This window comes from Podarcis cretensis, assembly GCF_951804945.1.
Source record: "Podarcis cretensis genome assembly, chromosome: 15".
In the NCBI taxonomy this organism is placed as follows: domain Eukaryota; kingdom Metazoa; phylum Chordata; class Lepidosauria; order Squamata; family Lacertidae; genus Podarcis; species Podarcis cretensis.
The window spans coordinates 18,196,246-18,209,121 of NC_137185.1; the positions used below are offsets into that span (position 1 = coordinate 18,196,246).

At 41.8% G+C, this 12,876-nt stretch overlaps 1 protein-coding gene and 1 long non-coding RNA gene across 6 annotated transcripts in view; both read right to left on the reverse strand.

Moving 5' to 3' along the window:
• The window catches only part of LOC307203680, a 398,536-nt gene that overhangs the window by 215,816 nt on the left and 169,844 nt on the right, over positions 1–12,876 (reverse strand). The gene's annotated exons all lie outside the window — the stretch shown is intronic.
• The window catches only part of ZBTB44 (zinc finger and BTB domain containing 44), a 33,017-nt gene that overhangs the window by 12,582 nt on the left and 7,559 nt on the right, over positions 1–12,876 (reverse strand). For 4 of the 5 annotated variants that reach the window (XM_079954542.1, XM_079954540.1, XM_079954543.1 and 1 more), the window contains exon 2: positions 3,451–4,517. In XM_079954542.1, the coding sequence (XP_079810668.1) occupies positions 3,451–4,468 (1,018 nt within the window). In that variant the 5' untranslated portion in view covers positions 4,469–4,517. Of the gene's footprint in view, positions 1–3,450; positions 4,518–11,040; positions 11,122–12,876 lie in introns of all 5 variants that reach the window. The other variant, XM_079954541.1, reaches the window with a different exon arrangement.

The following is a 12,876-nucleotide window of genomic DNA, read 5'->3' on the forward strand; positions in this document are numbered from 1 at the left end:
CTGCTATCTCAATACTATTAATTAAGCTTATGGCCAAGGCAAAATGGGCTGGGGTGGCCTATGTTTTGTTTTGCATTAAACCAATTATATTTCCCATTCTGTAACACTGTATCAGCTGTGTTTAAAGCTTCAAGGCCATTTTACTCACTACCAGTTATTTTGTATAAATATTCTAATCATAATAAATTGAGTGCTTCTTGCTCTTTCCCCAAAGCAGGCAAAATAATATTGGCATCTATTGGTTTCTGCTAATTTCCCCCAAATAAGCAAAGCAATTTTGGTATTTACAGAACAACTGCGGTGTGCAGTAGTCTCCAGAAAAGATGTAAGATATGGATTTATATGAATGTGCCTGCAAATGCTGGTCAGGAAGGTGTGACGGAAAAGTTTGATTTTGCTGGGCAGGTTGGTTCACCAAGTGTTTTCTTTTTCTTTTTTCCCTGCCACCAAATGGTTAATGAATGGCAGCTTCGGATTGGCCGGGGTTCAAGGAGAGGGAGCTGAAAAGGAGAGGTTTTGGAGAGACAGTTTGGAGATTGGGATAGAGGTTGGGAGATAGGGAGGGAGAGGAGAGGAGAGGAGAGGAGAGGAGAGGAGAGGAGAGGGAGTTGGAGAAAAGAGTCTCTGCGCTTAGTGTGAAGGACAGTGTGTGGTGTCCTGTAAGAGTAATAAGCCAGGAATTAACTGGGAGGCTGAGACTGAGCCAGGAGAAGTAGAAGCTGGAAAGATACAGTCTTCTTAGGTCTCACTTAGGTCAGGAGGGGAGAGATTCTTCTACAAAAAGAGAAGACTCCCAAACCATTTAAGATGGGTGTGGTGATGCCTTGGGTCTATTACTTGGAGTACCTTGGAATAGGGTTGTCAAAGGGGTGTGTAACTGACAGGAAGTACCACCTTGTTTAAGAACCAAAGTATTAAGCGGCAACAGCTGTGCAACAACTGAGAAAGAACTGAAGTGAAATAACATTACAATCTGAAGTTTCTTATGTTTTACCCACTTTGTGTCATAAACTTCCTTTGTTAAATAAAATCTTTCTTGTTTCTTTGGTCAAATCATGCCTGAGACTCCAAATTATTAAGTTTTCCCTCACACAAGTCCACAAGATAATCTGGGGTAGTTTGTAGGAATTCGTGGAATTGGGTGTTCTGTCAGGTGGGTGCACTATATTTAAGTGAGGGCGGGCCCAACGGTGCGAGGGGGAAAAGTACTGTTGCACCGTCACAGAAGGCATCTAGTTACTTCTGTGCCAAGCATGCAATAATATCCCAGCCAAAAAAGGAAATGATCGTACGCTTAAACTTTTAGTTTGGTGACACAATGCTATTCTAAAATTGTGTTTTTAAATGATATTTTACTGAAAATATTTGACAAATATAATTTCTGTATGCCCTCTACCCCCAGTAAACCACAATGCATGATGTGGATTATGGATGAGTAAATAGATTAACCAGAGAAGCATCAGAGACATGTGCTCTCTTAGGACTGCTGCCTGCCTCTCTCTGATGATCTTTATTTTAGAAGTGGGGAAGCTCAAGTAAGGAACAGAGAGCAGTGCAGTCAAGCAAGAATCATCAAAATGCAATCTACTTCTTGAGCAAGAAACCCACCGAAATGAAGTTATGCAAGATGCTTAAACAGTATTTATTTCATAGGAGATAGTGAACCTCCTAGTGGACTGCAACCCTCATCTTCAAGGACTCCAAAGACAGCCACCCTGCAGAGAACACTCTGTTTGCTGGTGCCTTGTGTAGTTACTAACGGCAGCCAGCAAGGAGCCTGTTGTGAAGAACATCAGAAGAAAATCCTGAGGGCCTGAACCTTGAACAGTGCCCCAGACAACCAGCATCTTCTTGAAATCCCATTTTACAGGACTGGTAAGAAAAAAAAGGAGCAATTGAAGAAAAGAAGTCACAAAGCAGACATTACCGCGGGGGCCCCCCAATGCAGGAATAAACTATAACAAACGAAACGCAAGTACACACCTGATACACAGTCCATCACTGAAACTGATGAGGCAAACAAGTATGCCTCATGCCATACCTTAAGTTAGATACATGTTGATTTTTGAAGTGGCCATGGCTAGTATTGCTTCCCCCCACCCAAATGTATGGAATTATGCCTCCAAATTCCCAAGAAAACTGAATAAAGTTTGACCATCTGCTATAGCAGCTACTTGCTGTGCCAATGGAGTTCCAGCATCAACAAGGACTTCCCCATTCATTTCAATGTGGGACAGATTCTGGGGACATGAAGAACTGCCTGTGACACCAGACAGGAGAAACCCTTTAGATGCTGGTACCCTTGTGGGCTTATATGTATCCAGAGCACCTGCAGAGTTTTAGATCAGATCACAGATCTTTTAGGCTGGCAAGTTGCTGTTTCCCCTTGATGCTGATTTCAGGTGGGGGTTTTTTTTGTCTGCTGAAGCTTCTGTTTTACTTTAAATGATGCCATAAACTATATTCCACGCTTTCCATGTGATGATTTTTCATAACTGATCGCATGTCACTGGCAACTTCTTCCCTGAACTCCCACTTCCATGTGTTTAAGGGCATGGGTCAGATTACATCAGTCAAGTGAACCAACTTCTTGCTAAAGGAAAGCTGCCAAGGGAGAAAGAACACTGTCTCCCCCATTAATTTATAAACCACATTCTCACATTTCTGGCAGATTAGTTATAAAGCGTCTAGCAAGATAATGAATAACACATTCACATTTGTGTGCCTTCAATTCAAAGAAGATTCACAACTGCTAAAGTCTGCAAAAGCTCTAGTAGGTGAAGCAATTTAATTTGAGCAGAAATACTACCAATATAGAATGTCAACATAAGAGCTATTCAAAGCATGATGCAAAAATAGCAACAGAAATATGTTGAGGCATGTGCCACTGGAAAACTGTTCCTGCTTCCTCAAAGCAACAATGCAGCTGAGGTAGCATGACTGGACGGCTCACACATTTCCTCCCTGAAAGGATCAAGTCAGAGAGACTAGTCACCCCCCACCCCTCAGGCCATAATCATAAGCACACTTCCTAGGGTGTAAGACCCATAGAACTCAATGGGATTTACTTCTAGTTGAGTCCACTCTGGTTTATTTTTATCCCACTTTTCTAGAGGATAAAAAATTCCCACAAAAAGCATTTACTTCTGGGTAAATGAGCTTAGAATGAAACTATAAATGAGATGTTTAGGTTGCAAGACAGAAGATTCAACATTGAGTTGCAAAGCCCATCAAAGGCACTTCACACTATTTAGACCAAACAAAATGGTTGAGGAGCAATGAAAAGCAATCAGCGCTATTAGATAGCATTTATAGAAAAGCCTATAGAGCTTGTTTGAAAAAAAGTGTCACTCTATTATTTGAAATATTTACATAACAAGGTGAAGCCTTTATAGACAGTATCCAACAATATCCAATAAAATCACAACAAAACATGTAGAGTGATTGTACCTATAGATGATGACTGTGGGCTGATCAAGAGGTCCTCCTGAACTTGTTCGCTTCCTGGAACCGTCTGCTGATCACTCAGAGAACTTTGGGATGCACTGACAGGCTGCGATACTTCCTCATGGACTTCCTCGTCGCTTAACCTTTCCACTTTAACACGCACATCTTCTTCAATGACCAGAGGTGAGCTGGCCTTTGTGCTCTCACAAGTCACATAATCAGCAATTCTTCTAGCTGCTTCAGATGGACCAGGCACTTCTAGAGTCCGAGAATTTTCTACTTGCTTCACCTTCTCTGACTGAAGTCTTCGGTCGATTCCAAAAGGGAAAGTCCAAGGAAAAGCTAAAGAAGAGTCTACAGGGTGACTTCTAGACTCTGCATAGGAAGCTGAAGGATTCAGAACCTGTGGTGAGTTTGTCTGAGTGCTACATTTAAGTGGACTTTCTGGTGACATGACTATGTAGCTTTTACGTTTCCGTCGTGACTCTCTGCAAACAGGAATGGTTCTTTCCACCACACTGCATTCAGAGGAAACTGGAGAAAGGCTGCCATCTCGAGAGGTAAAGTTGCAATTTGCACTGTTTTCCTGTCCTGTATCTAGCACCTTTTCTTGCTGGCTACTAGGAGTGTTCCACAAAATGCTCGACTTCATGAACTCGGAACATGTGCTAGCAACACTGAACATTTGCATATAGCTGGCCGCGGCCAAGACATCAATAATATTTTCTGTGTTAATAGACAATGTTGCTGTGTACGCATATTCCAGAAGAGGCATGAACCCAGTCACTGTCACGTGATGCAGGTCAAGTACACTTTTGCCGTCATCCTCTGCTTGGCCAACCAACTTGGAACGGAAGAAGTCACTGCAGGCAGCCAGTACCACCTTGTGTGCTCTGAAGATTTTGTCTTGGACACGAATGGTGATGTCGCAGAAGTGTCCGTCATTACGCAGCATGTTAAGCTTCCCAAGCATCTCCTGGCTGTGTGCAGGGGAATTGTGGGTAAATGTTTTGACGCCCATTTTCCTCCGATGTTTGCTAGGATCCACAATGCAAGAGATCAAAATGTGCCTAGAAAATAAATAAAAAGTCAACTGTGAAATTAATACTGTCTCACAGTTACTATGAAAAAAGTTCAGTGCTTGGGAATTCATCAGAAAATCTGCCATCACTACTGGTATGTATTCAAGTCCAACTCCGTAGGAATGCCCCAGTCAGTAATTTATTTCTATGCTGCTACAAAGGAGAAACTATTCTGCTAGTTTGCTGCCCACCTCAAATGACAGTATGAGGCTGAAATTCTATATTACTGTTGGTTGAGAGAGGATAAATTACTGACCATAGTTTAATATGTTATGGAAACAAGCCTGCCTGAGCTTCAGGTTCAAGTGCTCCCCATTCTTTTCTTGGGTGTGGTTGCAAGAAGGCAACTGGAATCCATAGGCTGAGGTTACTGAAGTTTATTGAAAAGAAGCCTATGGTTTAGTTGTACATCCAAGCTGGGCCATTAACTTTGGCAGTACAGAGTAAGGATTGTTCTTAACAGCAAGTTCTGAAAAACTGAGAAGTTTCATTTTGGTCATTCACTGATAATTGGGTTAGGGTTGGAATAGGAGCTGGACAGGGCAAAAGGAGCACCAAGGTATCAGGATCTATGATAGTTTAGCTCATAAGAGTGTGACAGACAAGGATGTTTGGTGACTCAGGTTGCAATAAAATGTACACTTTCCTGGGCTTAAACCCACCTGAACACAAAAGGGTTTACTTCTAAGTAAAGCATAGAATTGCATTATCATTGCAGGGTTTTTTTAAAAAAAGATTAATTACTGTATCAACAAAGCAAAAATCTGCATCTACATGCAAGACTAGCACCAGTGTGGCTAAAAGTATAAAGTTATGGAAGGAAATAAAAGATCATGCATGTTTAAGGAAGGCTGGCATCTACCATGCATTTTACAGGATAACAACTAAAACTTCATTTTAGTAGCAGTTTAGTTGTCCTGGTAAATTACTCATCACTCTGTTGAAAAACAGCCAATTTTGACCTCATTTTCCTGTCTTGTTCCTGCTTTCTCGCTCATCATATTGCAAATTACTTCAAGAGAAAATAATTTGTCTTCTGGAGCACAAAATCAACTGACTAGCATTATGGAGATCACATGGTTCATCTACTTCAATAGCTGAAAATTATGAAGGAAACACTAACAATATAACAAGGCAAAGACCTACTAGATTGGCTATACATGGATTTAGAATGAAATTGTGCCCCATTTAGAAAAAAAGAATTAAGCACAACACATCTTTTGAATGAAAGTGTCTGCAAGAAGACAAAGGTTCTGAATATCTATTAGCCAACATAAAATCGACTTCAATAAGTCCAAAATATTACTGATTATAAACTGATCTTTAAAAAATCCTTCCTTCTAATTTCCCTATCAGGCCCAATGCTGGATGGGGATACAATGGGTCCTGGACTCCTCTGAATTCCTCATTTTAGGGGTTTCTGCTACCTGGAAACCCACTGGAAGCACTTCTACCAATCTCCCCTTTTGACAGGTGTACCGGGAGCTCCACACTGGCGGAGTGACACTGATAGCACTCTGCAGTGTCTAGCAGGACTGGCCCGAGGGAAATCTCTGCCCAGTCCAACACACACACACCCTGGCACAAATCAGGGTCTGAAATGCACCTGTAGTCATGGGAATGATGCGGCAGTGGCTTTAAACCTCAACAGCAATTTAATCAAACTAGCCCTAGTACACCTGAGTGGCTGCATGTGGCCAATGGCTTTTCTTTATTCTTCCAACATGATGGGTCTTCTCATCATTCTTAGCCTAAATAGTAACCCAATCTTCCCTTCCCAACTTTCTTGCCGTAATCTATTAAGTTGTGTTAAGTTTAAGGCATCTAATTACTATAGAATGGTTATGATTTTGTGGGACATTGGTACACTCCTGTGAGGCTAGTGGTTTTAATAAATAAATGCTGAGGTGCACAGCACTTGAACGCGCTAGTAAGCAGAGCCTTTAACCCTACTGAAGTATATTCAACCTTTGACTTTCTGCCTTAATCCCATGTCAGAAACTTGCAAATCCAACTGGAGGTCCACATCCTTGGCTCTTTAATTAGCCACAGCTTTTAGACTCTAACCTAGCAGAAAAGAATAATCCTGCCCACTCACTGCAACTTGGCAGGATGATTATGATAGTTGCATCTAACTACTCTTCAGAAACTTTAGCACGGCAAAATGGCTATCACTCCAGTAGTATTTCTAGACCAAGTGAACAAATCACAAGAGAATGGGCTACAACCGTTTTTCAAATCTTGCTGCTTTCAATAATACTCATGGAATTCTAAATATAGCACAACAGGCTCCTTATACTGGAATGGGCATCTCAGGTCAACTTCTTAAGACAGTCTTATCTGAAAGATAACTTATAAGTATGAACTTTCCAACACTGTGCTATCCAAAATAAAGCTCAATAGCTCCTGGTAGCTTATATGCAACCCTGCACAATGTCCTACAGAAGTTAGAAGGATTTACTTTATTTAAGGCATGTGGATATTGCTCTTCAAATAATTATCCCAAGACAGTTTACAATGGAAACAAAACATAACAATTAAAACCAATGTAACAAATAACACGGGACGCAGGTGGTGCTGTGGGTTAAAGCCTCAGCGCCTAGGACTTGCCGATCGAAAGGTCGGCGGTTCGAATCCCTGCGGCGGGGTGCGCTCCCGCTGCTCGGTCCCAGCGCCTGCCAACCTAGCAGTTCGAAAGCACCTCCGGGTGCAAGTAGATAAATAGGGACCGCTTACCAGCGGGAAGGTAAACAGCGTTTCCATGTGCGGCTCTGGCTCGCCAGAGCAGCGATGTCACGCTGGCCACGTGACCCGGAAGTGTCTCCGGACAGCGCTGGCCCCTGGCCTCTTAAGTGAGATGGGCGCACAACCCCAGAGTCTGTCAAGACTGGCCCGTACGGGCAGGGGTACCTTTACCTTTACCTTAACAAATAACACAATTAAAACAACATAGCAATAAACTTCAATATCCAGTAAAGTACAACCTTCTTTCAATACTGGTCTGTAAGGTACCTGGGTTTCATGCCATGAAGTGCTTTAAAGGATTAACACTAGCATCCTGAATTGAACATGAGAACAAACAAGTAGCATACGTTTCTCAGAACTAGTAATATGTTCCCAATGGATTGTCTCAGCTAAATTCTGCTCCTCTATTCTCAAATAACTGTATCTTATTAAGAGTCTCAAAGGGCAGTTCTGCCTAACACATTGTAGTGGCTTAAATGAGATGTCACTAGTGTGAATCAGCACCTCCCCAAAATCCCTGTCCAGGAGAGGTCACAGCTGAAGTACCAGCCTCAGCTGCTAGAAAGCACTGCGCCACCACAAGGACCCTAAAGTAAACCTGAAAAGGCTTGATCAAGGAGTACTTCTAAGCTGTGAATCTGATTTTCAGAGTTCTTTCTCAAATAAGGGAGCTGCCCAGCCCCAGAGCCTTTGTCTTATTGTAATTTATTATCATTATCATTACTACTACTACTACTATTACTATCAGTTGTCTTACATGTGGTTGAAGTGAAAAGGGTGAATTTCAAAAAGGGGATCATTAAGAAAGGAATTTTAAAAATGCCTTTATACAAATCTATGCACCCTCATTGGTGTACACTTCTGGCCTCCACACCTTAAAAAAAAAAAAAATTGCAGAGTTGGAAAAGGTGCAGAGCAGGGAAAACAAAATATGCTACTCTCTTATGAGGAACTGTCAGAATGTCTGAAGCTTTAAAGCTTGGTGGGGAAATTGAGTTGGTGGTTGTGGGGACACATGATAGCAGGGTATAAAATTATGCATGATGTAGAAAAAGTAAATAGCAAGAAGTTTCTCTCTCTCATACAGTACTAGAACCTGAGGCCATCCCATTTTCACACACTGTACAGTTTAACTTGGGAATTTGCCCCTACAAGATGTGGTGATACTCACAAACTTGGATGGCTTTAAAAGAGGGTTAGATAAACTCATGACTAGCCATGGCTACTATGTTTTACCTCTACAACAGAGAGGCAATATTCCTCTAAATACTAGGTGCCGGGGAACAACAGCAAGTGAAAGCTAGGGTGCTCATTCATGTCCCAATTTTGTGCTTTTCTGAGGGGGCTGATTGGCCACTGGGAAAATACTGGACCAAATGTGCCTTTGATCTGATACAGCAAGGAAGTTATTGTCTTTATTTGCTCTCACCTAGTTGATTACTATAACCAGATGAATCAGCTCTCTTCTACTGCCCCACCTGATTTAGACCAACTTAGGAAACACAGACATCAGCATACTGAAGACACCTAACTGCAAACCCCTCTCACACTGGTTTCAAAAAGGTGTTAAATAACATGGTGGATAAGTGGCAACTTGCAAGACCTTTGGTACAAGCCATGCAGATTGGATTGGAATACTACATCACTATGCTCCTACCCTGCCTAGTCAGTCCAGGAAGATACCATGGTTGATGGTATAAAAAGCTGCTAAGACGTTGAGAAGAATCAATATGGTCGCACTCTCCCTATCTTGCAGTTTAAGTCATCCATTAAGTGACAAAAGCAGTTTCCATATCAAAACCAGGCCTGAAATCATACTGAACTGGGCCTAGAACAGGGGTGTGGAACCTCAGCCCTGTCTACCCAGTGCTCAGAACTCTGCCCAAGTCACACTCTCCCACTCATTCACTGGTCCTCCTCTAGTGCTTTTGCCTGGCTAGAATATGTCCTTGATTTGTGGCAATAACTCTTGGTTGTCAGATTGAGAGTGGTGTCTGACTGCATCCACCTTTGCTACACCTCAGAAAGTTGCATCACAAGGGACTATGGTCATAAAGCTGAATTAGGTTTCACACTCCTGAACCAGAAGATCAGTTTCATCCAAGAGACAGTCTTCACTCACTCAAGCACTTTACCCCCAAAGGGGATTATTTGTGATGGGCTGACAGTGTTATACCCCTTGGGGTCCAGAGCTGTTATAATTCTTAGAGGAGCAGTTGTCCCAACTGCCTCCTTCAAGGCAGGCATAAGCACTTCCTCTTACGACAATGTTTTCCTGAACCCAGACAGTCTATCCCCTATGGCTAGCTGCTATTATGCAAGAAGGGCAAGGCTCAAGCATGTAAGTCGATGGCTGTACCTCTCCAAGAATCCTGTTTACCTCTTCAGGTTGCAAATAGAACCAGTTCATTTTCAAAGACAAGTTCCAAAATAAATATCCCTAAATGTAAGTAGGTTAAACAGCACCAATACATTAGGATATTCAGTTAAACCTTATAAAAACACTTAACTCTTCAACAGTATCATGAGAAGCTGCAATCCTATGCTTGCTTACCTGGAGGTAAGCCCCAATTGAGCTCAATAGAATATGAGCATACTTATTCAGTAGCAAGTCTGGTAGTAATGGTAAAGTTAGCTATCCTTCATTTGCATTTATTTGATTCCATTTATTTGATTTATTTGAAAACCTGTGACTGAAAGATCTGCACCTTTCAACTGTGAGCTTTCACTTTAAGCTTCACAGACGTTAGAAAACTGAAGGGTTGCTTCAACTGAGACAAGCTCCAACTTTTTAAAAGTATGTTCCACAACTATATTTTCAAACATTCATTTTTTACTTAATGCAAGTGAGAAGAGTAAGAGGCTGTTATCAGTGTAACCTTGCTACTATATTGCAGAAACAATATGTGTGGCAGACGCCCAGATTCACTCCTGTATGAAATACATAAAGACAGTGTGCATTTTCATTTCAAGTGGATTACTTGGGTAGTAATTTCGCAGTAGCTCTGTTATCATGCAGCTATGGCTGGAACCCGAGGTCAAAGTCTAGGGTCCAACAGCTGGGGGGAGGGGGGAAGAAGGAAAACGACCAGAAAAATTTTGGGGGACGACCCCCATGTTAGAACTTGTGCCCCACCAGGACTGATGCTGGTTGCCAAACTTCCTATCATATTATTTCTATAATATGTTTATACTCAGGAGGTAGCCAGCCAAGCATGGGAAGGTTACAGATGCTCATTTTATTCTACCAGTACTGCTGGTAGAAGACTAAGAAATGGATCCCCAAATGCACATTTGGGTTAAAGGCGGCTCTTGAGTCTGAAAAAGTTTGCGACTATTGGTCTACTCTAGATGGTGTTATGATTTAAGCGAGTTTAAAATGAAAATTCATGCTCTATAGAATTTTCTTTTTTAAAATAAAAACAAACAAACAAGCTTGGCAAGTATGAGTTTTGTTTTTGAGCTAACATATCAGAAATCAAGAAATAGTTGTAAAGCATGGATTTACAATAGGAGAGAATGAATATATCACTTGTCTTCTTCACAAGTGGAGCAACATATAAGGATCTCCATCTCCCCTAGTGAGACCATTAAGTCCAGCCTCTAAAATTATCTATTGACCTGTAAACTGCAGCAGTTGTTTGACTTAATTTTTTCTTATGAAGCTTTTAATTTCCCCCCAAAACTTTTCACTTTTCTTATTTGTGCCTCTGAAAAGTTACCTTCCCAAAAGTGGTTTTTCTCCCCTGCAGCTTCCTACTGTTACCTGTTTTTGTGCTTCTGTGCTCAGATGTTCAAGGTGTGTATGCATTAGTTAACCCATCCATTCAACTTATGTAAGCCACTTCTGTGAAAGGAAATGACTTTCAGGAATCTTGCTCAAGTTTAAACAAGACAAGTACCTGGCATTGTCCTCACCCTTTCTAAATCAAGTCAATTTTTAGTCAATTGTCTGAACAAAACAGTATCTTTATAGGACCCCCCCCCCCCAAGTTTTGTCCCCCTACTACTGCAGAACTGATGGACACAGCAACATAACTAGACTGTCTTAGAAAAACTGCTGAGTTCAGATGTGTTGCTCTGCTGTGTTTGTTTTTTATGTGTGAATCAAGACCTGGCAAATGAAGATAATGGCTGAGTTGGCAGATTTGGCTGCAGTTTTGGGTGTGTATTTGTCTCTGGAAGGAGCTCTTCCATCTATTTACCTTTTGTTGCCCTGAGCCATAGGGAAAGGTGACAAGTAAGTTTTAATTAGCTATTTGCATTTGCTGCAGACGCCTTAAAAGAAATAGCCTAGGAACTGCTTTTGCATGTAACTTATCTGAGGGCTGTGCAAGACTGCTTATGGTAAAGCACAGAATGGCAGTGGGGGGAAAAAGAACCATAGAAGAAAAAGACAGTTTACTAATGCTCAGAGACATCAACGTATTACTTCAATGTACATGGGCTAAGCTCTAGCACGGCAAATATCTTCTGGTCTCAATGGTAGAAAACCCTGGTTCAAATTAAATGGAACCAGGGAAGAGAAGGTAAGATGTTCATCTGTGAAGTCATACATTTTACTGCATGTAACTGCCAGTTTGCACAAAAAGAATTACTGTTGTGTTTTTTGTCAATTAGAATCTGCGGAAGGCATCCAGGTAACTGTGGCCTCCTATGCAAAGTAAGTTTATTTGAAGTTTATTATGGTGAAAAGGCCCCACATGCCCTCCTCCCACTATGGAACTTTTTTCTTAACTTTGCAAACCCAGAATAAACCTATGTATTATAAAGTTTAAGATTAGATTCCTTCAAAAAATGTGGCTTTTGTTATTTCACCCAAACAGAATGACTAAAGCAGGCTAGATATTTAACTTTCCAAAAACTAGATCCAGCTTTGTCTATCTCTAACCTAGGGGTGGAGGGTAGTATAGGGAGAAGCATCTTATAAGATCCAAAATTGGGTAACTTGTTTTGAAGGACAACAGGCTGGTAAATTTCATTTGATCATTAATATGGCAGCTACTTCATGGGTAAAACCTCAGCGCCTAGGACTTGCCGATCGCATGGTCAGCGGTTCGAATCCCCGCGGCGGGGTGCGCTCCCGTTGTTCGGTCCCAGCGCCTGCCAACCTAGCAGTTCGAAAGCACCCCCGGGTGCAAGTAGATAAATAGGGACCGCTTACCAGCGGGAAGGTAAACGGCGTTCCATGTGCTGCGCTGGCTCGCCAGATGCAGCTTGTCACGCTGGACACGTGACCCGGAAGTGTCTGCGGACAGCGCTGGCTCCCGGCCTATAGAGTGAGATGAGTGCACAACCCTAGAGTCTGTCAAGACTGGCCCGTACGGGCAGGGGTACCTTTACCTTTACTTCATGTTACTATCTTAAACAGAAGTTTCTTGAATGTCAAATTATAAAAGCCTTCAAATGTGATATGATACTTCAAACGAGGACAATCAACTTGGCATGAGCTCCCCAAATCCCTTTCACTTGCTCTTCTTCCTTCTGTAGCTGCCGAGCAGTCTGAAAACCTGTGCTATAATTGCTGGCTGCTAGACACTGAACTGATTTTAGTGCACTGTGTTGAGGTTTTGCAAAAACCAACTGGGATGCTGCTATCTAA